The sequence below is a fragment of the Myzus persicae genome, unplaced genomic scaffold (assembly GCF_001856785.1).
Source record: "Myzus persicae strain clone G006 unplaced genomic scaffold, MPER_G0061.0, whole genome shotgun sequence".
In the NCBI taxonomy this organism is placed as follows: Eukaryota; Metazoa; Arthropoda; class Insecta; order Hemiptera; family Aphididae; genus Myzus; species Myzus persicae.
In genome coordinates this window covers 1,540,886-1,568,274 of record NW_019100470.1, presented here as the reverse complement: position 1 = coordinate 1,568,274, position 27,389 = coordinate 1,540,886, and the positions used below count along the sequence as shown (strand labels likewise).

The 27,389-nt window shown below is 31.4% G+C and overlaps 1 protein-coding gene across 5 annotated transcripts; it reads right to left on the bottom strand.

Annotated features, from left to right (window-relative positions):
- Positions 1–500: 500 nt before the first annotated feature.
- LOC111042620 lies at positions 501–27,227 on the bottom strand. 5 transcript variants are annotated; one of them, XM_022327322.1, is made up of 6 exons: positions 26,115–27,227; positions 22,157–22,401; positions 21,577–21,629; positions 4,075–4,421; positions 2,945–3,162; positions 501–2,061 (listed from the first exon to the last, which is right to left on the bottom strand). In XM_022327322.1, exons 4-6 carry the CDS (start codon positions 4,416–4,418, stop codon positions 1,001–1,003), a joined length of 1,623 nt encoding a protein of 540 aa, XP_022183014.1. In that variant the 5' UTR covers positions 4,419–4,421; positions 21,577–21,629; positions 22,157–22,401; positions 26,115–27,227; the 3' UTR covers positions 501–1,000. The 5 variants fall into 5 exon arrangements, with proteins under 5 accessions (XP_022183014.1, XP_022183001.1, XP_022183008.1 ...); XM_022327309.1 differs by lacking the exon at positions 21,577–21,629; XM_022327316.1 differs by lacking the exons at positions 21,577–21,629; positions 22,157–22,401; positions 26,115–27,227 and adding an exon at positions 14,922–15,290.
- Between the last annotated feature and the right edge of the window lie 162 nt (positions 27,228–27,389).

The window sequence follows — 27,389 nt, the reverse complement described above, 5'->3', positions numbered from 1 at the left end:
TATGATATATATAGATCATAGGTACCTAATTAAATTATTATAATATATATTATATAGTAGGTATAGGAAAATAATATATGAGCTAATACGCCATCATAAAAAATTTGTGTCGATAAATTTTCAGAAAAAAGTTAAATTATGATTTTTGAATTTATGACTCCTTTTTATACTAATGGCCTCTCCGTACATCAATTTACTGTATGAAATAATACAGATTTACTTGATGTTAAGATATATACAATGTACAAATCGGCAAACCTACTTAGATAGTAAACACACTAGTCACAAATCACAATTCATATTGAGTGATTACTAAAATAAAAACAATTTATAAAGACTAATCAAGAGGATTCGTACAAGTAAAAAAAAAAAAAATGTTTTGTGGTGGGCTCTAAACGAAAAAAAAATAAAAAGTTCTTAAATTCGACGATGGTCATAATTTAAAACAAATAAAAATAAAAATGTATATTTTCATTGAAAAATGTAAAAAATTAAAAAATTGATAACGATAAAAAAGATGTAAAAATCGTTTTTTTTTCTTGAAAATATTTGTAATAAATTCAAAGCAGGTACCTATGTAAAAAAAATATTTTCAAAACCGTTAAAGAATCACTGCTACAGTTTTTTATGCGTAGCTATAGGGGTAATATGAGGGTCAATGTCAAGATATATAGCAGATTATATTTACAAAAATTAGGTTTACAAATTAAAAAAAAAAAAATACCTAATATAATAATACTAACATACGTACAAGGTGTACAGTTAGTTAAAACTAAGTGGTTTGACGATTTTCCGAAATTCCGACTTAAAAATGTCATCGGTCCTCCGACTCAACGTCTTGCTACATTCATCATAATATTTATGATTCATTATTATAAATAATATATTATATGTAGGATGATATAATAATAATATATTTTGCAGTCTTGACATAATATGATATTTAATTTAGTTCACGCCTCGTTCCAGAGACCAATAATATATTATAATAATATTGTAATCATCGCGTCCGGACTCCGTTGTTGTTGTTACCGTTATTGTTATCGTCGCCGTCGTCGTCGCCGTTGCCGTCACCGCGTTCGTCGGTCGTGGCGCTGTTGTTGTTGTTGTTGTTGTTGTTGTTGTTGTGGTTGTGATTGTGGTTGAACTCTTCGCTCATGTTTAGGAACTTGGCCAGCGTGACCGTCGGCGGCTGGCACGCCGTGGCGTTGTTGACGTCGCCCGGCACCGGCACGGCCGTGAACCCGGGCCGGCACTCGCACTTGCCCATCTTCCAGCCCCTGCCCTTCCTGGTGCCCTTGGCCCTGTCCGGCACCACCCACTCGCCGGGTTCGCACGGCCCCTGCAGGTACAGCTGCTTGCACGACAGATCGGTCCAGGCGACGGTGCCGCGACGGTGGCCGCACGGGTCCTGCGGCTGCAGCAGTGCGTCCGCCCGCCGCGGGCTTGCGCCGCCTGTACCACGGGCGTCGTGCTGCTGTTGCTGCAGTTTCCTGGCCGCGGCCGGCGGCTTGCAGGTGAGCGCCTGCGACGACGAGTAAAACGTGCCGGCCGCGGCGTCCGCGTTGGCGCAACCGCACATGCCCAGGTACGACACGCCCTCGATGGACGTCTTGACCGTGTCCTGGAACAGGACGATCTGACCGGACGGGCAAGGGCCCTGCGTGCCCACCCGGTGACAGCCCTTGCCGCCCGGGAAGTACAGCTTGCCCGCGGTGCACGGCAAGTCCACGCATCCGACCGCCATGCCGGTGGCCGTCGTGTTCACGCTGTACATGTTGCCCGCGGCGCACGGCCCGCGCGTGTACGGTCTGTAGCACGCGCCGTCCCCGAACCACTTTATGTGGCCCTCCTTGCACGTGCACTCGGCCTTGGAACCGCCGGCCGGCACCAGGAACTGGTGTCCCGGGGAGCAGGGTCCGATGCCGCCCAGTTGGTAGCACTTGCCAGTGCCGTTGTGGAAGTGCGGCAGCGACGGGTCGCATCCGCACTGGCCTCCTGGCAGGAATATTCCCCCGCGTTCCTGGCACGGTCCCATCGTGTAGTGTTCGTGGCACGTTCCTATAGAAACGCCAATGTAATATTATGACTTACGATATGGGTCGTGTGAAATTAAATATTATTTAATATTAAGGCTGCAGACAATATTTTGGAATATTGACAAAATGTAGTATTCGTGGAACCTCTATTATACGAGTAGTTGAGTAGTGTGTTAGCGTGACAGAGTTAAAAAGTAAAAATCTCTTTGAATTCGAAAATATTTTGAATGTTCATCAAGGTCCCCCCCCCCTAAACCTACGGGTTTACAAGTGGAAACTGCTGAGAGGGAAAGATTTTTTCATGTAGGTACTAATGATCCGATTTAAATGTTGTCATAAGATTTGTATTCATTATCCCTTTCTCTAGGTTCTTAATTATAATCAAAATTATTTTTCTCCCATAACCTAGAAAAGAAGCTTAGAATACAATATTGAAACTTAGGTAGTATTAGTTGGTTTTTATTGTATAGGAAAACATCATAAGACTAAAAGTTTATTGATAGAAAACAAGAAAGTGTGACTGCCGAATTTGGTGGGATTAATATTATTGACACATTGAAGAAACTGATTCCTCTGAAGTTCACCTATTGTCTCGATTTTTATCAAAAATCTATTCTTTACTGTAAATATATATATATTATATTCTACAGCTGTTGGCAGTGGCGTAGCCAAAATTATGAAATAGGGGGAGGAAGTCTAAATTAAACCAAGATTTTCAGTTTTCGTATACAAATAATACATTTATTAGGGCGGGAAATGACTATGTGGTGAGGGTAGGAGGGTTTACAATGTCTGAGGGCTAACCCCTCTGGCTACGTCACTAGCAGCTGTAGGTGTATTAAAATCTATTTTTTACTGTAAATATATATAATATTATATCATGTAGCTGTACTATTATTTCTAACCTGCAGGTGCCCAAAAGTAAGTCGCGAGCTCTGGAACGTTTTCACATCTACAGTCGCCGATTAAATCGTTCATGGTGCTGGGCACCAATAGCTGTCCTTCGGTGCATGGTCCTCTGGCGTGCTTGCGATAGCAGCGCTTGTCTTTGGGCCAAAATAGTTCGTCTTTTTCCGCGCACGGTGATGGATCCTCGCATATTCCCCACCTCTCCCGGTCATCCCTGTGGAATACACAATACAAATTTAATATAATATCACATAAATTTTTAGCGGAGTGAGTTGAGAGTTGGATACAGTATAGGTATTATATTGTTTTAATGAACTATATACTGATCGGGCTTACTCTGCAATATACTAGGTTAAAGCTATAGGTTATACCTATAAGAGAGTTGATTTATTTTAAAGATTTTACTTAAACCGTTTCAACCCTTAACTGTGGACGAGGTGGACTGCTTTCGCATTAAGTACAATCTTTGATTAGAAAACCAACCATAGTAATAACTATAGCTTTGTATAAACTATATTAATATATTATACACTACCACTATACTTTTTATTAAGCGATCGAGATTCGAAAGACAACCGAGTAACGAAGGGGGCGGGTGTTTATTTAACTAGTCAAAATTTTCTTGTTGTTATAAATAATTATTTTTACCAAAAGAAAAAAATATTTATAATAACCAATTATGTCTCATATCAGTTGGCAATTTTTTGTTTTAAGAAACTGAATAATTGTCTAGCTACGAAAATGTGTTACAAACGAATATGTTTATTTTTTTTACAAAAGTTTGTCTATTCTAAAACTAAATGTACATAAATATTGGCCGTTGTAATCAGCAAAAGTTGAGTTTCACTGCTCATCTTGCGCGTCCTTTCAAACTCAAATGTCGATAAAAAAAAAATGAATTGTTTGATATTTGGCAAATGTATACATATTGGTATTTTTAAAAATGTATTCTGCTGCGAGATCAAAAATGTAATATTTGTCTAAAAAAAAAACTTAACGAAAAACGACTAGGAACACGTTGTCATCCAACTTATGTATACTATCATTATTATCAATACAGTATTGAACGGTGGCCAATTAAAAAATAGAACCGATCGACTATCGATGGACGATGATGATCACTTACCTGTCCAGGTCGGGTGCGAAGTACTGGCCGTCGTCGCAGGGACCACCGAGCCGGAATAGCGGATGGCAACGAGAGTCGCGAGCGCTACGGACGCTGCCGGGCGGACATGCGCACTCCGCGGAACCCTTGCGGTCCGGTCGCGGCACCAATTCCATCGTCTCCGGGCATGGGTACCCTCTTTGGAATATTCGGTAGCACTTCTTATCGTCTGGCCAGTAGAGCAACTGCCATCCGCCCGATGGTTCAGCGGCACACGGATTTTGAGACGGGTCCGCCCAAGGGGGTGGTAGCACCGCACCCGTAGTAGCAGCGGCTAAGCATGCCAAGCAGTGTAGTAATAGCATCACCTGTGCATTATATCAATTGTTGTTAATAACAATATGTCACACGTGCTTATAGGTAGGTTATGTTTATACAGTGTCTACAAAATAAGGGTGCATCGAACAAATATATACCCACCCCTTTAGTGAGCCACAGTGTTTGAATCGAGAGGGGACGACGGAGGATGGAGTCCCTTTGAGACGCATTTAAATATTCAGGTAGGTAAGTGCTTTTTATTTACGCTATTGCATCCCTCTACTAATTGTTTTCCAATTCAAGAAATTCGAGAGTAAACATATTATATTTTCGAATCGCTATTGTGTTCTACAAACATACCTAACCTATTCGTGTTATCTGTAGGTACATATTGTAACTGCACGAGTTGTAATAAAAAACCAAGTAAAACTTTATAATTGTATACAAATAATGTAATATATAATGTATATATATATTTCATCAGATCAAATAACTGGGGATAATAATGATCAAACGACTTACTTGGGGTCCTCATCAAGTCTAAAACGCAAAATATTATCAATAACTACCATCATTTCCTTTGCCTTATGTTTAAACCTTAACTATCAGTTCACACGAAATCCACACACCATACAAATCTTTACTGAGGCCCATTTGGGCTTACGGTAGCAAATCTGGGGACACGCTAAACTATCTCAGACAACACAATTTAATTGTATTTGGACGTTTCCTCCGTTAATTTTAGCGGTACTGGACGTCCCCCCTCCCCCCCCGGACAGAGACATTTCCCACCTGAATCAATATATACATATTTTTGTACACATGAAGCCGATGAATATAATAGGTCGGAAAATGGGTTCTTTGGTTTTACCCGAAATATACAATCATCATTCACGTTTTTATTGAAGCTCTACAGATGAGTAACTCAAGCGAATCAATAGACATTTTAAACCATAGAGAAGACGCTTTTTGTAATGATTTAGATAAAGAAGACAGGTTAAAAAAAATATGTAAAAGTTTTTCAAATGATGATATTTGAGCTGTATTACCAGGATAAAAAGTATAATTGATACGTTTTGTTTTACCTGTATTATTTAATTATATCATATTTATTTAAGTATTTATAATTTGTACTTTTATAGTGTTTCATATATTTTTTAATATTTATGTAAGTGAATTTTGTATTGGCATTTGGCAACTTTTTGTTTTTGTCCGGGGGGATTTTGTCCCGTTCGGGGGGAAACATCTTAAATTCCAATCGCAGATTTGTAATCTATGACTATTTACATTAAGATTTAAATATCGATCCTGTTGACCAACTACCCAAAATCTACTTCAATCGGTTTCACTCGAGACTCTAACACCATCCAAATCCAAAACCCTTTAATCTTTCATTTACCATCGTGTGATGGTAAATTCACATTCTTTTTATCACATTCTTTCTGATAACCCCTCGCGTCGCATCAAATTTGTTGGTGTCGAGACACCCTGAATTAACTTATTTGAAATTAAATTTAAAACGCTGTCATGAAGGGTTCTATCAATGAATAGGGCTTCCCTCATTATGTTTTTTTACGAACATTATTCAATTTACTTATTGCGTCGGAATTTGGAATAAATATTGGAAGTCTTAACAATGATAGAAAAAAACAACTTTATATTCGTTCACAAGAATTGTATTTATAGACTCGCCCACCGAATTTGAAGGTGTCGTATCACGATGGAATATGAATAGGTATACCTTGACTGCGGGATAACACTATTAATCGTCAAATTAATAAATTAATAGCGATATGATTAAACGGGACGGGGTAGATAATAGGCACACAAGTTGTTTTCAGGTCCACCACATAGAATAGAATATACGTCACAAGAGCGATACTCTGGGTATCCACGATTATAATCGTCGAATAGAGATTGTGGTGCCTCGAAACCATATTCCTCTTATAAAATCAATTCAAGAGACAATATACACAGTCCTTGAAAGTTTAACTTCAAGATAGTATATTGTTCGTATCAATAAAAGCATCTTGAAGTAATTAATAATAAATATAATACACACATATACAGTCTATACAAAATCAATAAAATACTTCATTGCAAAAATTGATGAGGATTAATTAAAATCAAATGCGATCTCCGCCGATTTTGTAAAGCATAATTTGACTAACGATGTATAATATATTGATAAAACTGCAACAAAATAATATTGATCTATTTATAGACGTACAATGTATAGTACATACATTATATAGGTAACTCTATTATAGTGTATCAATGTATGATATACTCTGATCCACCATCCGCAGCCCGCAGGAAACGATATTAAACAAAAAATAATTTTTTTAATAAGCACTTAATGGCTCATACGAATAAAAAGTATAAATACCTAATTATAGTAATTATATATTTGTTTTCTCAGCCAACACATTACCATACACCGCATAAATTATTATTATTTTTATATTTATCACCTATTATGACTGCAAGCGCACCGTATATTTTTAAACTAAATTATCGCAAAGATATTTCAACGACTTACTAAATATTTGAATATCAATACAAACAATAGTTAATAATATTCTCTAACAATCGTTTTACCAAAAGTTCAGTAAGATATTCCATAGTTGTGCAGTTTCATGGTCATGTGGTACTTGCTATGTATATATCAATATATACATACGTATATTATAAACGACCCTGAGAAATCTATCGGAGGCTCCGATCCGGAGCCTTCAAATGGTTGTACAAAATTCAAACTCTCAAACATTTGTTACTTTGTTAGTATATATTATGTAGCCAATATACAATATATATATATATATGAACAAGTATAATATATGCATCAACAAAAATATTAAATTGTTTTCATACCTGAAGCAGTATACGGTTTAACGTGCTGAAAATTCCTTAACGCCAAATTAAAAAAATTAAAAATAATAATAAAATTGGTATATAATATTTTACAACACGTTAATGTTTAAATATTTTGAAACACTCGCGTAAAAAAAGTTAAACACATATAATATATATTACATACAAATATATTGAAATGGAAACTAGGGTTTTCACTTTCGTTCCGTTCGATAGGCAATGACAACGATGACTGTTATGGTTTGTCTGTCAATTCTGTATCGGGTTATATTTCCCTCCCGCGTTTTACGTATACACATATATATATACGCGAACCACCAGCCGCACTCTTATTCCATTCATGATGTCGACATTGTATTATAATTTTTTATCCATTTTCTCTAGTTTAGACGGTTAGACCACAACACTACGTAGACGATATGGTCATTTTTCTTCGCCGACACGCAAGAACAGTCGTTTTGTATACAATTTTTAAATTTTAATTACCGATATAGCTGCAGGTATACACAAGAGGTGCGTACCTATATTCCTGCGTATATATCACATATTACGTTCGTCTTGTTTGGAGTTTAAACACAATGAGAAAGACAGAATAATATCGTAAGTCGTAACCTTGTTTCGTCCAAATTGTATAAATAATGAATAGGATACCTCCAAATCCAGTGATGGACACAGAGACAAAAGACATTCAGTATAAAGTATAATGACTAATAAGTATTATTCAGGTGTCAGCATTTAAACAATGGAAAATAAAATGAAAAGTAATTTTATTTTAATTTCTCCCACGCACGTCATGAAAACTGAAAAGAGGAATCTAAACTGCAGCTACACTACTACGGTGTATATACCCAGGCAATAAATACAAACTCTATACCCGTCGAAACTAGGTACACTTCAAATTTTTTCTACGATACATGTACCTACTGAACATTTTGGTATACAATAACACGATATTATGTATTTTAGTTTTACAATACGTCGACATAATATAGTTATTAGTAATATATTAATATATAGGTGCATCGCGCATGATATAATGTACACAAGCAACACCGCACACCTACGCGTCGAAGCGAATTAAATACTTTCACGTTCGAATCTGCAATAAGCGCGTACGTCTCATCAAGTCAAATTGCGTTTTAAGTGCCTTCGATAATATTCCAATATAGCAGATCCGCAAAAACACCCATTTATAGAATGACATTCCGCTAAGGCATAGTCGACGGCCCTCGTACGCGATAAAGGGGGCCACCTTACACACGAGCTAACTCTGTAGTTAAGCATAGGTGTGTTACATGTTTCTTATAATTCGTATTTATATAAATACACGATATGAGCGTGCCAACACGTAATAACAATGTACAAACAGAGAACAGATGATGTGTGCATATTATTTAATATTTATTGTAATACATGCTTATATTGTGTACGATTTTGTCGTTGTTTCAATAAGTCGTTAAAAATGCTAAAATGTAAAAAATACTTTGGTTGCTACACAGTTAGTATATAGTTATACGACTATAGTCTGTACATCTATGCCTAACATAATAATATTAAAACATTCTATGTACGAGGACCACGTCATCCGTTGGTACGCGTAAATCGACTTACAGAATGTGATGCGTACGTGTTTCGGTGTTTTGAATTGTTTGAATCCCAGTCGATTTTTTATACTGTTTAGTGTTGACGGTCAAACAATACGAATTACTATAATGTGCCTATTCGCTCATACCTATACGCTATTACGGTGCTATATATATATATAATATATATATATAACTATGTATATAATATTATAATATGTTTTATTCTATCGTTGAATTTCAACTCATCGCGGCATTTCACAAGCCGTTTGAACTCTCGGTGTATTGTGAACACGATGTTATTACTAAAATTGAATAAAATATGATATAACAAGTATCGATTCATTGTCAATTATGTTACTGCCCGTGCTTTCTTTTTCAACAACAACTATTCCCAGAGAAAAACGTGTCTGCATATAACATATTTCGTTGTAATTCTAATTCACGTATTGAAAAACGATAATTTATTGTCATTTTTTATCATCCAGATTATCAGAAATGTAGTAGGTAGTAAACTAATAAATATTCAGTATGCACAAAACGAATAGTACAATGTTGGTACTATAATTAATTATTATATAATTTAGAACAGCACCTTAGCGATTTATTTTTATTTTTAAACGAAATCGCAGTTCAAATATAATCAATTCATTGCGAAAAAAAAAATGTAGTTAAACAAACTACAGTTTTGTTTTGTTGACTGTTTTACCGTAACAGGTGCGATGTGCGCAATATTATAAATATATAAATATAATGATTCGCATGAGGACAAATAATCAGGTTTTACTTTCGAAAACACACAAACCAGTTGACTTTTTTTTTAAAAGAATACCCGTAATTCGTAACTATAATTAGTAAGATTACGGCGAAAAAAACGCATGTTACAGTAGGAATTAAAAATATTTAAGAACAATTAATAACACAAATAAAATCCACATCAACAATATGTGTGATTAAAGTAATTAAATATTACAATCACAATGTTTATAATTTGATGACCCAAAAATTCGTTACATGTACATTCAACATTATTTTAAGAAATTTGATAGGTGCTATAATAAAATCTTAGTTTTACAATTAAGATTTATATTTATAATGGCATTTTTATTTTATAATGGGAAATCATTGTAAAAACATCAATTGTAAACGTGGCCATCATATTTTAGACATTAAAATATGATGTCTAAACCGAGCATACATTTTATATTTTGAGCGGAGTGAACAATGAACGAGAATCTATTTATATCTTCGAGGATGATATATGATAGTAAATTTGATCTATAATTGGGGGTCAAAATTAGGGAACCTGTTCAAACCTTAAGAATTGGGGTAAAAACCATTGAAAAAACTAAATACTTTACAAAAGTATAATTAGAAAGTGTTATAACAATTGAAAATTAACTTGAACCGAAAGTCAACCAGCCCTGCCACCCTATTAGGTTTTTTTTTTCATTTAATCATATATAATTTTCGTTAGTCTTTGGGCCTATTATCTTTTGAGTCTTCTAGGGAGACTTATTTTCAATAAAAGATGTGGAGGATAATTACCTTCGATTCGTATTATTACCTTTAATTTTTCAGCGATTAGCTCATAAGCTAATCGTGTATAAATGATTTTGAATCATTAATCTAGCAGTTACAGGGCAACGATTTAACGCCACTATAAAGTGTGTCGTCAGAAAATGTGCCTTTAGGAATGCCTAGAACCCATGGAGTACAAAAAAGATTAGGTCATCGCAGCTTCGATTGAGTTTAGGTATATTTATTGGTTTTAAGTACATTGAATATGTTTTGTTTAGAGTTGTACATTTTATGCAATATTTTTAGAAAAAATCAGTTCAACCGATAACACCAATATTTGCCTAAAAAATATAACATGTAGTCATGAACTATACTTAGAAATAGATACTGATTCACCAGTCTCATTCCCTTCAGAATCATGTTTCGCGGTATACAATTAAGTAGGTGTTACCATTGGTTTAAAATACAACACATCCATTACAGTGACATAGTGGCATACGTAATTTACATGCACACTTCAAACTTTCTAGGTGTACAACAGAACTAGTTTTTTTTTAATTTTCATGTTATTAAATAATTAATGAGAATCATTATGTGCCTATATTATGTAGTACAATTTGTTTTTTTTTTTTAATTTCAAAATATTATTTTTTATGCAAATTCATAATTATTTATTTTTAAATAATATAAAGTTCATAAGCCATAATAATTTCAAGTAGGTCATTCTTCATTCACTATTTATTCATTTACACTTCACTTTATTGAATTTTTGTCATCGCTGATACTGACATAGGGAACTACACTGCGCATTTTTTCCACTATATAGCAACATATAGCAACTTTCAACCATGTGGTTTGTACACAATAATGATACATTTTTTTTATCCGCAGATTAAACTGCAACACATAATTTTATCGGCAAAAATTAATATCTAGGCCAAATTTACATATACCTACGAATTCTGTTCTAAGTTTACATAAAACATAATCGAAATACAATTTTAATTAGGAATTTTTTAGTGTATGTTTTTTGAGAACAAAAATATTATGACATTGTATACGTTTACGTCTTGTACGTCCGTCTTTACCTACGTCTCGCACATTATTTACAATACGTAGAAAAAATATCAATTTGAGTTGATATTATTTAAACTGCATTGTTATAGATCAACCTTGGATTTTAAATTGAGAATCAATTGTATAATTAAAATAGGTACGTACAACTTATACAGTTTGCGTAAACTGGCAATTTTATTTAAATGTCTAAAATCGCCCGTATTTCTAGTAGTATGTTACACAAATATACGCACATATTGCCACCATAAAATATATTATAAATTATAATATTATGAAACTATAAACAAGAATAATATAATTAACCTGCACAGAATAAAATTTAAATTATTTAAATGTGTTTCATTCAAAATGTGACAACAAAGTTATACAAATAAGTACTACTTTGTAAATTTGCAATAACACGTACCTATAGAAAAAAAACAATAATGGAAATCTATTAAAATGTATCATTATTATTATTATTATTATTTTAAGAGTTATATTTAAAGTAATGTCTGCTGAACATGCCTATTTTTTTCAAGAACAACACACCCGCCTTTTTCTTTGAAAATGTTGCACAATAACTACAAGTTGGCTCATTGTCTAAATAGAATAGAATATACCCACAGTGTTATCGATTTAATCGTTTCAATTTATACTCGTTTTTTAATTTCAATACCTATTATCGAAAACGCAACATTAAATATACTAGATATACATAATAAAATAATATATGTTTTTTTTAAATTACTCGTACCTACGAATATTGCGAAAGATGCATAATATTATATATAATATAATATGTATCAGGTATACGCTCTACACACATTCGTCTCGATTTAAACAATTGTTCTCTAATAAGACTATTTTTTTTTGTTTTGCGCAATATTTATCATGTAAATACAATAAACTATATACACAATGTACATAATATATACACACCTTCCCCCTTAGTCCCCCAGTTATTATACCTATATTTATGTTATATCGGTAACGTTTGCGGCGTTGGCGGCGCGAGGCGCGAGAATTAGATTTGTTACAATTATATAATAATAAAATCTAAATGTATATAATATAACATAACACTCGTACACCAATTGGCACGCGTCCTTGCAGTGACGAAAACGACACTGTGACTTACATAAATAATAATGTAAACGTTTATGAAAAATCGAGATTTTAATAATCTGTATATTGTAGGTAATAGCGGTATAATACATAGATAACTATAGTACCTATTGGCTATTATAAATATTCTCTCATAGTCTCTCCGGTCTGCACGCACCAATACGGTTTAAGTATATTGTATGTTTTGAATAATTATTGTGATACACGAACGCGATATTATTATAGTTTCTAATAACGCCATGTATATGTTATTGAAAAAATATATAATTACAATAATATAATATTATATGGAACCTACACAGCAAAACGTAAAATAATATTTGGTAAAAATGAAAATAAGTACTTATTTATGTAAAAAAATATATTTATTTTATGGCAATGGCACGACAATATTTTATAAGTATACATAAATATATACACAATGCACATGGCACATGTATAATACAAACGGACAGTCAGAAAATGCGTCTCAAGGGTCACATGTAGGATTTAACTCTAAAAATTGTATCATTTTTAATTATAGGTATCATCATTCATTAAAGCGTTTTTGTTTAATGAGTATATTTTTAAGAATAGTTGCAGGTGATTTTTACAATGTCGAGATTTCGATGCAAGTAAAAGAATAATTCTGCATAAATACGTGTTCGCGAAATAATTGGACTTTGGAGTTTGGAGGACAAGGCCGAAACGTGACAAAATGTGTAGCCGTGGAGCTAAAACATATTTCCAATGAGAATTTTTTTATAAGTAAAATGGTATGGATGTATTATAAATAATGATATTTAAATTGATTTATAGTCAACACTAACAATGTTTATACCAGACTAGAAGAAATACATTTGCGTCACATCGATTTACGACTTATAGGTATGCGTTGAGGTTGGTCGTTTTAATTACATTACAAAATGTATATTAGGTGCATTTGTGTGTTACTCACACGTGACACACATACCGACATACTTACAATTAATATCCCATTACTTAGTATACAAAATAGTTACATCAGGGGCGTCATTACAACTTTTTTATTGTTGGTGCCAAAAATTTTGCAGGCCATTTTAAATCATTACCGGCCACAAGGCACCTTTTTTTTGAGGGGAGGGATTAAGTGGGGACAAAAACTATAGGATATTTGTATAATTTATTTAATATTATGTAATTTGTATTATTTGTGAGCTTTCTTACTATCACAATATAATGAGTAGCCGATATTATAAATTCCCAACAACCTGCGAACGGTCGATGTTTATAGGTTAGGGGTATCTCGGGACTCGGAGGTAGCCGCTCAGGCCTCGGAGTAAATAATTACGTACGTAAAAACGGACTACAGTCTAAAAGCATCATTAATAGATTATTGTTCTGTACTACAAGCCGAGTAGCTATTTACCAATAAAGGCGTATCTGGGCCAACATTTTTAATATTGCATTATTGCCCAGACTGACAATCTATGTACTTTTAGCTCATTCTTACAAATTAAAGTATAAGCATTAAATATTATCATGACAGAATAGATCTATGTTATGGATAATATTGTGTTTGTTATCATTTGTCTTTAGGTTGAAAATCAGTTATCATAATTTTCTGATCACCTTGAATATTTTTTGAAGTAAAACGCATTAGCAAAATACATTTTTTTTTTAATCCTACAAAAATTTAAAAATTAATAAATAAATAATATGAAACACTTAGGTATATCGACACACAAAAAAAGTTAGTGCAAATGTACACCCTGCACCCCCCCCCCCCCAAATGACGCCTCTGAGTTACACCATATACTAATAAAAGATGGGTTTATGTGTTACAGTGATTTGGAAAAAAATTAAGTTTTGTCACATTATACATTTCCGGCGTGAGTTTACGTATAAGTACATACAAACTCAATACATAGCTTATCGCTAAACAGGGTAATTCACCGAGCATTCTCACCATGGAATAATTATAGATTTTAAAAAAATCGTTTACTGTACGAGAAAAAAAAATAGATTTTACAATAATTTTGAATCTACCCAGCTCTTTAACTGCGCAAAGAAATTTATTGTAAATTAATAAATTGTAAAATGCTAATAGATGATTACTGCAATTTTAAAATCATACAGGTATAATAAGCTTGCAATCTTCTAAACCGCTATATTATTTCGTTTGTTTATCGAACCTAATACATACACTATATAGTATATACATTATAATACAGCACCGTACTATATCATATAGATATGTATAAATGGCCGTATTTCGTATCGCATAAAAAGGCGTATTATATATATGCTGCGAATAATATTTACTATAATAATTATTGTACACGTTATGAAAGCGTCGTGCGATAGGCGAGGCGGGCGGGTCGCGTGTCGGGTGTGCAATGACATTATAATATATATATAGGTACTCACGTATATTATAATATTATATTATTGCGGGCCGTCGTGCAGCGTTTGTTATAGTTGTCCGTGGACGACGCGCCGAACGCGGGCCATGTATAAGAGACGTGAGTACAGCAACGGGCACGGCTGCGGACGAAAAGCAAAAAAAAATAACAACAATAATATCGCCGGCGAAACAGCAGCGGCTATGGGTGGTGGCCGAGAGGAGCGTCGTCCGCGTCGCAGTCGCAGTCGTTTCACAGCGTTATGTCAAACGCGCTGTTGCGTCCCGAGTTATGTATGAACGCCGCCGACCGTCGATACCGTCATAATGCGCCGACCAAGATCCGGTTACGCAATGGTCAAGGCTTTGGGGGTTCCCCTCGGCGCGGCGGCCCGTAATGCGCTCCAGTCTGTGCGTATGTGTGCGCGTTTATGACATGTAATTCCCGAGCTCGTGATCTTGACCCGAAAAATCAAAAAGCTTTTTCACAACGATATCATATCGATATTATGTATGTGTATATTGTATTTTTATATGCGCGCACGAGTTATAGGCCCTTACGGTCTATACGTACAGGTATATACCGTCGGAACTCGTAGTTGGGTACAATAATATTATACCTTGTGCCGGCCCAATGTCGCGATTTTTTTTTTTCTCATTACGAATTGCCTCCTATATAAACCTATATATACCTATATACATAACATAATTTTTTATCGCGCCGTGTCGACACGGTAATAATACACATCGTATATGCACACCGTGTTATTATTGATGAATTATATGAGTTTCTGGTTTTTCCTACCTACTTCCTATTCAAAAATTTCAAACGTCGGTATATAGTAGGGCAAGGCGCACACGGTGAAATATTATATTATATTATACATATACACGAGAGTAGCGGTTCACGGCCGGTAGTCGCGATGGTATAATATACAGCCATATATAGGTGTTTGGTATATAATGGTACATCGTACAGTGTATTGTATTTACAGTACAAATATTATGTACAACAGGTGTATCGGGAAGATCTGGAAATTTTACATTAATTAAAGTGTCTGATCATCATGAATCATGATGCACGCTCCGTACACATAATATGTTATATATTATATTATGCACAGGATGTATTTTGAAACACGGCCACCCCGCTTTAAAGTAAAACTATATAGGCAATAAGGCATATGATTGTGTACAAATTCTGATTTTGGAATTTGTAGTTATAGGCTGTGCACTACCAAAGGATTGGACAGGGGTCACCATGGCGAGTGCGGACGAACTTATATGGGGCCAGCAGATTTAAAAAATTTTTTTTAGTGGTGAAATTAAAAAAGGTTTTCATTGTAGGTACTCAATTAAAATTAAAATTTGATTTTTTGATTTTGTCTTTACATTGTTTGGGTAAACATGTACATATAGTACACGATTATGACGGGCCCTGAAAACTTTCTAAATCACAGTGGTCCTTCAAAAATATTAATTGATGATCCTTGCCATGTATAGATACTTAAAAGTTAAAACCATATTATTTTCAAATACCAAGATTTTTTACAGCATTGACGAAAACTACCTTGGCGGCGGCGATTGGCATCGCAAAATTATTTTTAAAAATGAGAATCTGCTTTTTTTCTACAAATTTTTAAGGAATAAGGAGATCCGATGAAATAGAATATATTAATCTATAACAAGTTATAAGTATTGACTTATACTTATAAAGTCATGTAGTGAATGTGTTTTTTTTTAATTTGTTTGTTTATCTGTATAAAATATTAACACAAGAGTTCGGAAGTTCTTAAACTTGTATAAGGTCTACTAATGGTAATATAATATTATAATATCGTCAATAGTCAATATCGAAAATTATGTTCAGTAGACCTTTAGTGATTTGAACAAGATGTCTGTACTGTAGCGCTTTAACTGGACAGAAGCTACTAGTTCGAAATTAAATTCGTACGTCCATGTACATTTTAAAATTAATAATCTGCTTAACAATTCACACTTCAGAAAGAAATTATTTAATCATTAGAAAAAAAGTTCCCGTCGTGTTAGGACAGCTGTTATAATTATTTAATTGTAAACTTAATAATAGTTTTAAAAAATGTAAGCCATTTTAACATTTGACTAGATCTCCAGATCTCCGCCTATATGACGTAGGTACATTTACCGGCTACTGGCTACTATATATACACATGTTATTTATATACGCGGGGAAAGTGTATGAACTCTACTGTATAATTGTGAATATAATATCTGTATATATTATAAGATTATAGTATTATTATTATTATTATTATTATTTATTATGTATACATACGCGACTATTATCATTATTATACACACAAACATAATATACATAAATATATGATTTATACATTACGCATGTACGATCGCTCGCCCATAACGTAAATTATAAACATCACTGCGAACGCGTTTGACGACGACGTACTTAAGCGACGCCCCGAGGGTTAACGTCCCGACACGATATTATATTCAGATTTCAGACATACACGCGGGAGGCGTATACACACCACGACGTCTAGTCGTGACGTATAATAAGTTTGTGCATTATATCATGTAGGGATAGATAGTAGTGTATTATATTGTTACGTATATTACTCGATCGCATAATATCATTGTCGTTAGTGTGTTCATAAATATTTTGTGTGGGTACGTTAAAGTGGGTAAAACACTAAATTATAATTATAAATGTTCACGTTATATTGATGAACAACTCGAGAGCAAAAAGTCAAAGTCACATGTTTCATCATCAAATACGTAATATTAATAATATCCAGCGGTGCTAGGGTTCCGGAATCGATAAGACCGTCGCCACCAAATAAATGTATGACTCAAAAGTGCATACAGCATAAGTTTATAATGCCAATATTGCTACAGAACACGTCTTAACTCTATTAGTTGTTAATAATATAAAATATATTGGCACAACTCTTAAGATATTGAAGATGTACAAAAAAATTAGCCCCCAAAAATAATTTTCCTCTAAAAAAAAATGTAGTACCTACTAATATCCACTACCTATATTTATTGTAATTTAAGTATCGGATTTACCACAGAAACTTTTTATAAAAAAAATTGTATTGACTAAGTTCAATAAGTTTTACCAGCATGAAGGTTTTTAACTCCGCTAAAATTATTTTCGAAAGCAAAATTTTGATTTTATACATCGTACCTAATGAAATGTACAACTGCGTAAATTAGTAATTATAAGTGTTCCAACCTGTAGTTTATATAATTATATGTTGTATCAGTTAGCAGGTTTTACATTAAAAACTTAAAACGTATAAAAATGTCTAGTATTTATAGTACCTGTGCTGATTTAAGTAAGTATATCAATAAAGCTATTAACTTTTTACATGCTAAGTAATAAGTATAACCAACAAATCTAAGGTCTCAAAATCAGTTATTTTAAAAACTTATAGGAAGCGGTGAGATAACTAAAAATCTAAAAAGTAAAAAAATAAAGAGTTCAGTAAAAAAGTTGGCAAACACTAAGCTATACCGTCGTATAGTTGTAGAAATGTATACTCGTATAGCTGTATCTATATATGAGATTTAAGTAGGTAAGTATATGCCCATTTAAATACGGTTCATACCACGGCAATGGCATTTATAGTTATTAGTCATTACTCATTACATATTTACACATTAGGAACATGTGGTCGCTGCAACGATTTTCGTGGGTGGTAAGTGGTAACTGGTAACTGGTAAGTACTTATTTAATACCTATAGTACCTACATACCTATATAGGTACAACAAGTATATATTCAACTAGAATAATATAATATTAATACGCGCTTAACATCTGATCAAACGTCGGTTCAGTGGTTACGAAACAATATCTATATAATACTTATCAGTTATCAGAGCTATTACCCTTGAGTATAAATGTATTATGTACTTTAGCAAGTACAATATAATATGTATAGTGACATTTAAACATTATAAGTTATTACTTTATACGATTATAGTAGTCATTATCATAGTCATCAACATCTATAACACAAAAACCTAACTTTATAATTTTTAAACTTAACTCATCAATGACTTTATCTTGTATAATTTTGATATTCCAATGACATGTCTGCAATAACGCCGGGTTAGACTTGTCGGATTTTATGTAATTTATTCTATTATATCCAATTTAGATCGTTCGGCTAGTTAGACAATAGCCATCCTAATTATTATTATAGCTCAAGCAGTAAAGCCTAAAATAATGTTGAACGCATAACATTATAGACGTATGGTAGGATAATTCATCAGGCATGCTCAACCCCATTTTTTCATTTAATAATGGTTTTTTGCGATCAGATTTTTCTTGAGATTTTTGATATTACTTAAAGAGTCCTGTGACAATACAAATGAAACCCCCTGTTTTTACTGTGAATTATTAAGGCGATATTTTCCAAAAACATATTGATGTATTTAATTCAAAATTCTAACGAGTAGTTTTTTAGTTATAAAATGTTTTAATAATAATTTACAAAAATATAAAATAAACACAATATTGGATATATACAGTATTTATTATTCACGGACCAATTTTAAAAGTTATATATATTGATAAATTAATATAAATTGGTTAAATTTTCGAATTCTCATCGTCGGCTTCCCATAATGTTCCAAATCCACCATCATGTACCTATTATTGTCACATTATAACTTTCGTTCCATGTAAAAACTAATTCATATTAATTAATTAAAAATGTACATTAACAACTATTTTAATGTATTTAATTAATATAATATACAGTAGACAGTAGACGGACCAAAAGGAGGACGTCATTAGACGTATAGGGAAATAATTGCTTGGAAAGCTTGAATTGTTTATAATGGAGTTGGTTTGGAACAGCTTCTGAATTGAGCACCATAATTGGTGGCCCAAATTGGTCTTAGAAATAATTTGAAAATAAGAAGTTTATTATTTTAAAATAGAAGTTTGGATTTTAGGTACATCTTAAAAATTGTAATAAGTGCGATTGAGCATTTAATGTCTTTCTTTTTAATTTTAAATAAAGACCAACCTATATGGTTAGTCTCTTATCAAAATTAATACCAAGATATTCGACTTGATATGAAGGGAATATGAATTCCTTGGAGGCAGCAAATGATGGATGTAGTTTTTTTTGTTGAGAGTAAAAGGATTTATGTGAATTTGGCCTCGTGTTGTTTTTAATTTTCCGGTTTGATAAAAAAAGTAACAACTTCTTATATTATAAGGATAAAAAATAGTAAAAATAAACATTCAAACATTTATTTTTGTGATAAATTCAAACCATATAAAATTGAAAAGAAAATATTTTCAAAAACAAATACTTTTCGAGAAAATGAGTGTTTAATATTAAAATAATCACCCTGTATAGCAGATAGCTGTTTTTTACCTTGATAACATGATTATGATTTATGACATACAATATAATTAATATAGTTGTTAATTTAAGGTCATTTCATTTCACTTCCTTAGAATCCTTAGCCGAATGAAATAGCATAATAGGTATATAAAGTGATAGAATTTAAGAAATATTGACATAATAGTCACCTTTCCCCCCCTTTTGAAACCGGGAACGGGTGGGAACTGTTTAGCACACCCGAGATGCCACCCGAGATATTGGCATAATAGTCACCTAATTTATAGAGTTAACCAACTGTTTATATAGATTAAATAATTATATTTAAATAATGATTTGAAGTATGTAAATTTTACGTGCGTGTACATTGAGAAAAAAACACAATTCTCAAAAAACCGTCAGTCGATCAGTAAATAATAAATTATGTTCATACAAATATTATTTATAGTACATATATTTTTAAATCAAATTTCATTATTTTAAAATAATATTTAGTTTCAGGATATATGATTTAGATTGGTTGCTTGCAATATCTACAACTTTGTGAACTATACTAAAAACGTTAATGCTCCCACTATATGAATAGATTTTGTGTAATCTAAGGACTAAAATAGTGAGACACTTATGTAGTTATGCTGCAGTACCTACAGAATTGTTTACAAAACCAATTACCAATGACTTATCAGCTAATTTACGGTTAACAAAACTTTACTATTAAATTTAAAACAGTGATCCACTCGACTCATATATTCGTAAGGTCACTTAATTAATTTATTTATTAATATTAATTATAGTACAAACATCACGACACCGAAAGTATAAAATATGCATAATATAATACAACAATACGTTAGTGTTATAAGTTTAAAACTTAATGATTTAGTGTAACGATAACTAAAATATAGGTTTAATGCGTTTTAAGGGTTGTTTTTACAATTGTACTATTTTATACTTAGGTCTTAAGTACAGCAAATATTGTTATGAATTAAAATAATATTTAAGTCATATAGGTCAACCGAATAAATGTTACTTTTACTTTTCATTTATAGATATTGTTTTAGCATAGAAAACTCATTACGTGTGTCACTGTGTCATGGTAGATAGTAAATACTAACTTATAGACTATAGTAATAATAACTATAGGAATATACTTATAGAGTAAGATTATAGTTAATGTAAATAATATATATTATATACCTAGGTAAATACTTTAGTGGTTGCCAGAATTTTTATTTTTATTATTTATTGGTAATAAACGATTGATAGGATGACTAAAATTTGAACTTGCGTCCTAATCTATTTAAATCTACAAACCGTGCACAAAAACAACGACGAGTATGAATCAAAATGTAGGTAATTCCAAATCCCTGCAATAAAATATTAAAATTCCTTAAAATACCAACTTAATAGGTACCTAGTTATAATGTTTGATATTACAATATTACATTATACATTTATACATTACAGCTTATTGGTGAAGTTATTACGAAGTATAACATTTTTATGTATGGGTGCTCAATGCTCATAATGAAATAAACTAAATAATTAATAGGTAATAAAATTGTCACAACGACATACCTAATTAAATATTTGACTAAATCTACAAAAAATTGTGATCGACAGCTCGTCAGCGTCTCTGATGTTATAATAAGCGTAGGTATAATATATATAGGTACAGGGGCGTGCCTAGAAATTTTTTCGGGGGGGTTTCTATCTCCTGACCTAGCCTAATCAAGCTCCACATATATATTATATTATGGTTAACTTTTATTAATAATAATTTTTATTTTTCGAGGGGGGTTTGAAACCCCCACCCCCCTAGGTACGCCCCTGTATAGGTAGGCACTTACACATAAATTATTATTAAAATAAATAATAGTAGGTTTATAGTTACCTGCGTGGCTGCGTGTGTTTGGTATATTAAAACGCGTACAGGTAGGTAGTTATAGCAGGTGGTACTCGGTATTATATGCTATATTGGCTGTAGACTCGTCACGGTGTATTCAGTCACTGCGCGTAGGTACGTTGATTTCACTTTCTAATGGTCGTGATCCTCTTCCTATGATGTAACACGCGCGGTCCGTGCAACAGGAGGAGTCTGCATATGATGTTTGATTATCGTCGATATGCATAATATTACTGTAATAATACGCACGCGACATCGTATATTTTCATATTCAGTACCGCGTTATTATAATATAACCTATATTGCTACACATTATACTATGTATATTATAATAAACGCATGCGAAAATAAATGCAACCGTTAATATTATTACTAGGGCTGGGATTTTGATGCAAAGGCATCTATTTTTCTGATGTTTTGGAACGTTGATCCGTAAGTATAAAATGTGTTTTGGGTGATACTGATTATTTTAAAGTATTTTTTATTTTGCATTTTTTTTGCATTTTTTGACAAAATTAATTATTAAATGCATTTTTAGGACATTTTTTATGTTTTTAGTGCATTTTCTTGGTTTTTAGAGCATTTTTCATAATTTCTTCATAAAATGAACGAAAATTGTTGCGATTCACAAACAACTTTCGACAAACTGCTGACGGTACGAATAATAAATTATATATAGTATCATAAATTCATATATTTCATCATAGCTAGGGTTTCCCCGTAAATTATCACCGTTAAAAAATTTAATTTTTTAAATTATTATCTTAGAATGAATGATTAAGAAAACAGAAGCATAAAAAAAACTAAAGAAGTAACAACGTACAATAAACAAACAAAAATAAATTACTGTAGTATAATTTAAATTCTTTTTCTAATTTTTAACCTATAATAAATATAATTTAAATGCATTTTGTTAGTGCATTTTTTGAGTTTTTTAAGTCATTTTTGCATTTTTTTAAGGGCATTTTTTGAAATTTTTTAGGGCATTAAAATCCCAGCCCTAATTATTACGTTATATTATGTATAAAGGTTGATTCGTTTAGTTCACTTAAGAGACACTAATCATCTCAGAAAACAATAAAGTTTTTGAAAATATTTCTCTTGCATAATTGAAAGTCGTAAAATGACAACGAATATTTTTTATTTCATACTCCGAAGTAGACATAGGTATTATTCGGAGTGTTTCAAACTACAAAAATCAAGTTTGGTTTTTTTAATTAAGTACCTAGTTTATTATAGTGGGTACCTATACAATAAGTATTTAAAGCTTAAACGAGTGGAGTAGTGGGCCAACATTTTGAGGGGTACTTGGTGTATCGCTTCAATCCACTCATCTAAACTTTAAAATGCAAATACTTATTGAGTTTTAACTCATAAACTGGCAAACTGCTCATCCAAAATTCCATTTTTATTAACTTTAAAGTACCTGCTCCAAAAAATTTTCTCTTTTGAAGTAAGAATTGAAAATGCGTATTGTCATTAAAAAATTAAAAAAACATTCAAGAACGATAACGATAAAAATAGTAAAAAATTGTTTTTAACGACCTAAATAATTATTTTAATGAGTGTCGTATGTTAGATGAATCAACCGGTACATGTCATTAATAGTATGATTAATCCACTCATAATTATAAATTGTAATACATTTATACAATTGACACAACGGTTGGTTAAATACCTTCAAATTAAAAATGCTTATACCGTATGGAATTTTGAATGCAATGCAAACGATACATCGTATAATCGTGTAGGCGCAATACGTAACAGATGTAAGGGGTAGTACCACGTTGGAGAATGTCAACTAATTTTTCAAATTTAAAATATTCGTACAGGTAAAAAATTAAAAAATAGAAGGGAAATTAAGTTCAGGTTATTTTACGAATTATTCAAGAAACATATAACTAAGTATTTGTAGATAATATTCTTATTGTTGTTAGTGAAAATTACAAACCGTTTTTACATCTAAAAATCAGTTTTTGAAAATATTTTATCACACAAAATAACACATAATGTTGTCATGTATACTCTTGTACGGTGTACCTATGGTATACTTATAAATCATGAAATAAGAAATAATCCCAATAGATTGTGTAAAATACCATACAAATTAACTATATGTTGACAATAAACAACACGTATAGTGTACCCCAAAGCAGCAACTTGGGGTGGGGGTGGTGCAGTCTATATATATACTTTTGTATATTTAGAATATATATGTTCAATCCACTCAGCACCATAGAAATTAAAATAAAAGTTGAGTGTTTATCCCCAGTAAGTTTTAATGATTGTTTTGAATTAGAATTTCGCCAAGATCAAAAATATGTATAAGTTATTTTGCAGGCAGTTTGAAATTCATAAAAGTTTTAACATTTATATTTTATATACCTAAGGTTTGAAAATTTAATACAAGATTCCTCAAAAGTTATTATTATTACGGAGATTAAAAAATTAGTTGTGAGTTATAATTCAATAAAAGTTAAAATTTTGCCGAAATTAGATATTTTTATCTTAATTCTATTCCTGCGTAAAATAATAGTTTTTCATCAAAGGTTAAGTATTTTGTTATGATTCAAATTTTAAATTTTTCCCTAATGTCTATTTTAGCATTTTCTATACATGTGTAATTTTCAAAATTGTCTGACTCTTATAGTGCTATTCTTAGACCTTTGACATTTTTTTTTCACTAAATATCGATAAAAAAATGTTTGCAGGATTAAGAAACTTGAAAATCAAATACAAGGTTTTCACAAGTAGTTCATACTTGAACCAATATATCTGAAAAATATAAACCATGTGTTCACCAATTTAGGGAACACTGAATTTCTCGGCTGGATTATGTTGGAATAAATCGAATTTTTTTTTACAAGGTTGTGGTATATAAATACACATTTTCAGATAAATTTCAAATTTTTAAACCCTTCGGTACGCGCATGCACAATGCAACTTGCTTTTTTTTAATAGCAACAAGTAGTTTTGATACCAAATTCGAATAGACTGAATTTTTTTAAGTCATTTTAACCAATTGACCATGGCTCTAAAACCAAAATTGACTGAATGAGAGCCATTCAAATTTCAATGAATAATACATTTTTATAATTCACTATAAAATGCATAAAACCATTTATAATTATTTATTATTGGTTACTTTTTGAATATCTAAGTATTTTTTTTTTTTATACGTGTTATAAATAAGATTAACATAATATGGATATAAAATTATTCAATCAATATGTTAATCTTATTTATAACATGTATAAAAATAAAAAATACTTTAAGATATTCAAAAAGTAACCAATAATAAATAATTATAAATGGTTTTATGCATTTTATAGTGAATTATAAAAATGTATTATTCATTGAAATTTGAATGGCTCTCATTCAGTCAATTTTGGTTTTAGAGCCATGGTCAATTGGTCAAAATGACTTAAAAAAATTCAGTCTATTCGAATTTGGTATCAAAACTACTTGTTGCTATTAAAAAAAAGTAAGTTGCATTGCGCATGCGCAGGGTTTAAAAATTTGAAATTTATCTGAAAATATGTATTTATATACCACAACCTTGTAAAAAAAAATTTGATTTATTCCAACATAATCCAGCCGAGAAATTCAGTGTTCAGTAAATTGGTAAACACACGGTGTACATAATTTTGACAAAATTAGACATCTTAAAAAAGAAGAATGATTTTAGTTATTTAGGTAGTTATATAATTTAAAAATATTATTCATTGGCACTTGGGATTTTCAACTCCACACTTACTATACTGCAGAATAGTTATCTACCGTTTTTATTTTAACAATAAAAATATTTTGGATCAATGAATTTAAAATAGTTGATAATGTATTGGTTACCTATACAAGTCATTAAATACTGCATGCCTACAGACATATAAAACATAATTTTATATATAATAATTAAATGAATAACTTTTTAAACATATTTACTCACAGTTGTTCCTGGATTCTTTCCATTTTTATTTTAGTAAGTATCAATATTCATTAATTCTTAAGCATATTTGTTATTATTCATTGACATTAATTGCAGTTTATGTTTCCATAGACCATACTGTTATTATATCTAATTACATTTTTTTTTTATGTTGTACACAATGATCTTTTCTATACTTGAATTGTTTTAGATAAAAATAACCCAAAGAAAAACTAAAAAAATGTATGTATGAGGAAAGAAAAAAAAGCACATTTTATTTATATTAGTTATAATTTATAATAAATTACCATAATGCTAACACAGTTTTAAGATGTTACAAATAATGATGAAACTTTTATACACAAGTCAATTTACAACATAGTTGAATACAATTATTTCAAAATGAGTAGCACAATGGTTTTTAACCTTGAATCAATCAAAGGTTAAAAACATATGGCATAGCATAATATTATACTTGCAATGTTGTTTTATCAACACTAAGTATAATTTTATAATAAAAAAGTTCAGTTTGATTATTATTAAGATAATTTCTGTCAGATCATACAATAAATATGTTATAAGCAACTAAAATAATCGTATCAGTTCAAAAAATGTTAACACAAGTTTTAAATAATTTGTTCACACATGAAGTTCAGTAGATTAAATAAATTATATTAGCTAAAATTAGTTCACATTGGGAAAATGTACGTACATTTTTAAAGACTTGTGATAAAAAAGAAGAAGAAGAATGTGGTCGTATACCATGTGTTAAAATAATTCCAGTTCAACAATTAATTTTGGGTTACTTAAAATAATATTGCTATAAAAAGTAACTATTTAATTTGTTGATAGATTAAGCATTTATCAAACAGTATTTTAGTTTAAAAATAAAGTATTCAAACGAATTAATAAAATTAGGTATATATAGTTAATAATATATATTATTTTTCAAATAGTTGTTATTTTGTATCGTTACTAACACCACAGACATTTCTTAAAACAAAATTAAAAAAAACCTTAAATTATATAGGTAACTAAAGAAAATTGTACAACTGGGTTGGCAAGAAAATAAAATTAAAAACATAAGAACATGCAAAGAAAAATTAAAATTGGATATTACTCTTTAATTCAGTAAAATAATATTATTATAATATATTATATATATCTGACATATATTCATAAAATTAATGACTGTTTATTTTTAAATATAAATACTGTAAAAATACTAGATAGTTAACTTTTTAAATACTTTATTTAAAAAAATATGTTTAATTTGAGTATTAATGATAATCATAA

What these genes read in the sequence shown, in the direction of transcription:
- LOC111042620 (XM_022327304.1), bottom strand. Translation starts at nt 7,141, where the DNA reads ATGTTTGAGAGTTTGAATTTTGTACAACCATTTGAAGGCTCCGGATCG. An exon ending in CAGGGTCGTTTATAATATAC is followed by an intron (nt 4,422 to 7,054) that starts GTATGTATATAT and finishes TATAATGCACAG; the next exon opens with GTGATGCTATTACTACACTG. An exon ending in TTCGCACCCGACCTGGACAG is followed by an intron (nt 3,163 to 4,074) that starts GTAAGTGATCAT and finishes TGTATTCCACAG; the next exon opens with GGATGACCGGGAGAGGTGGG.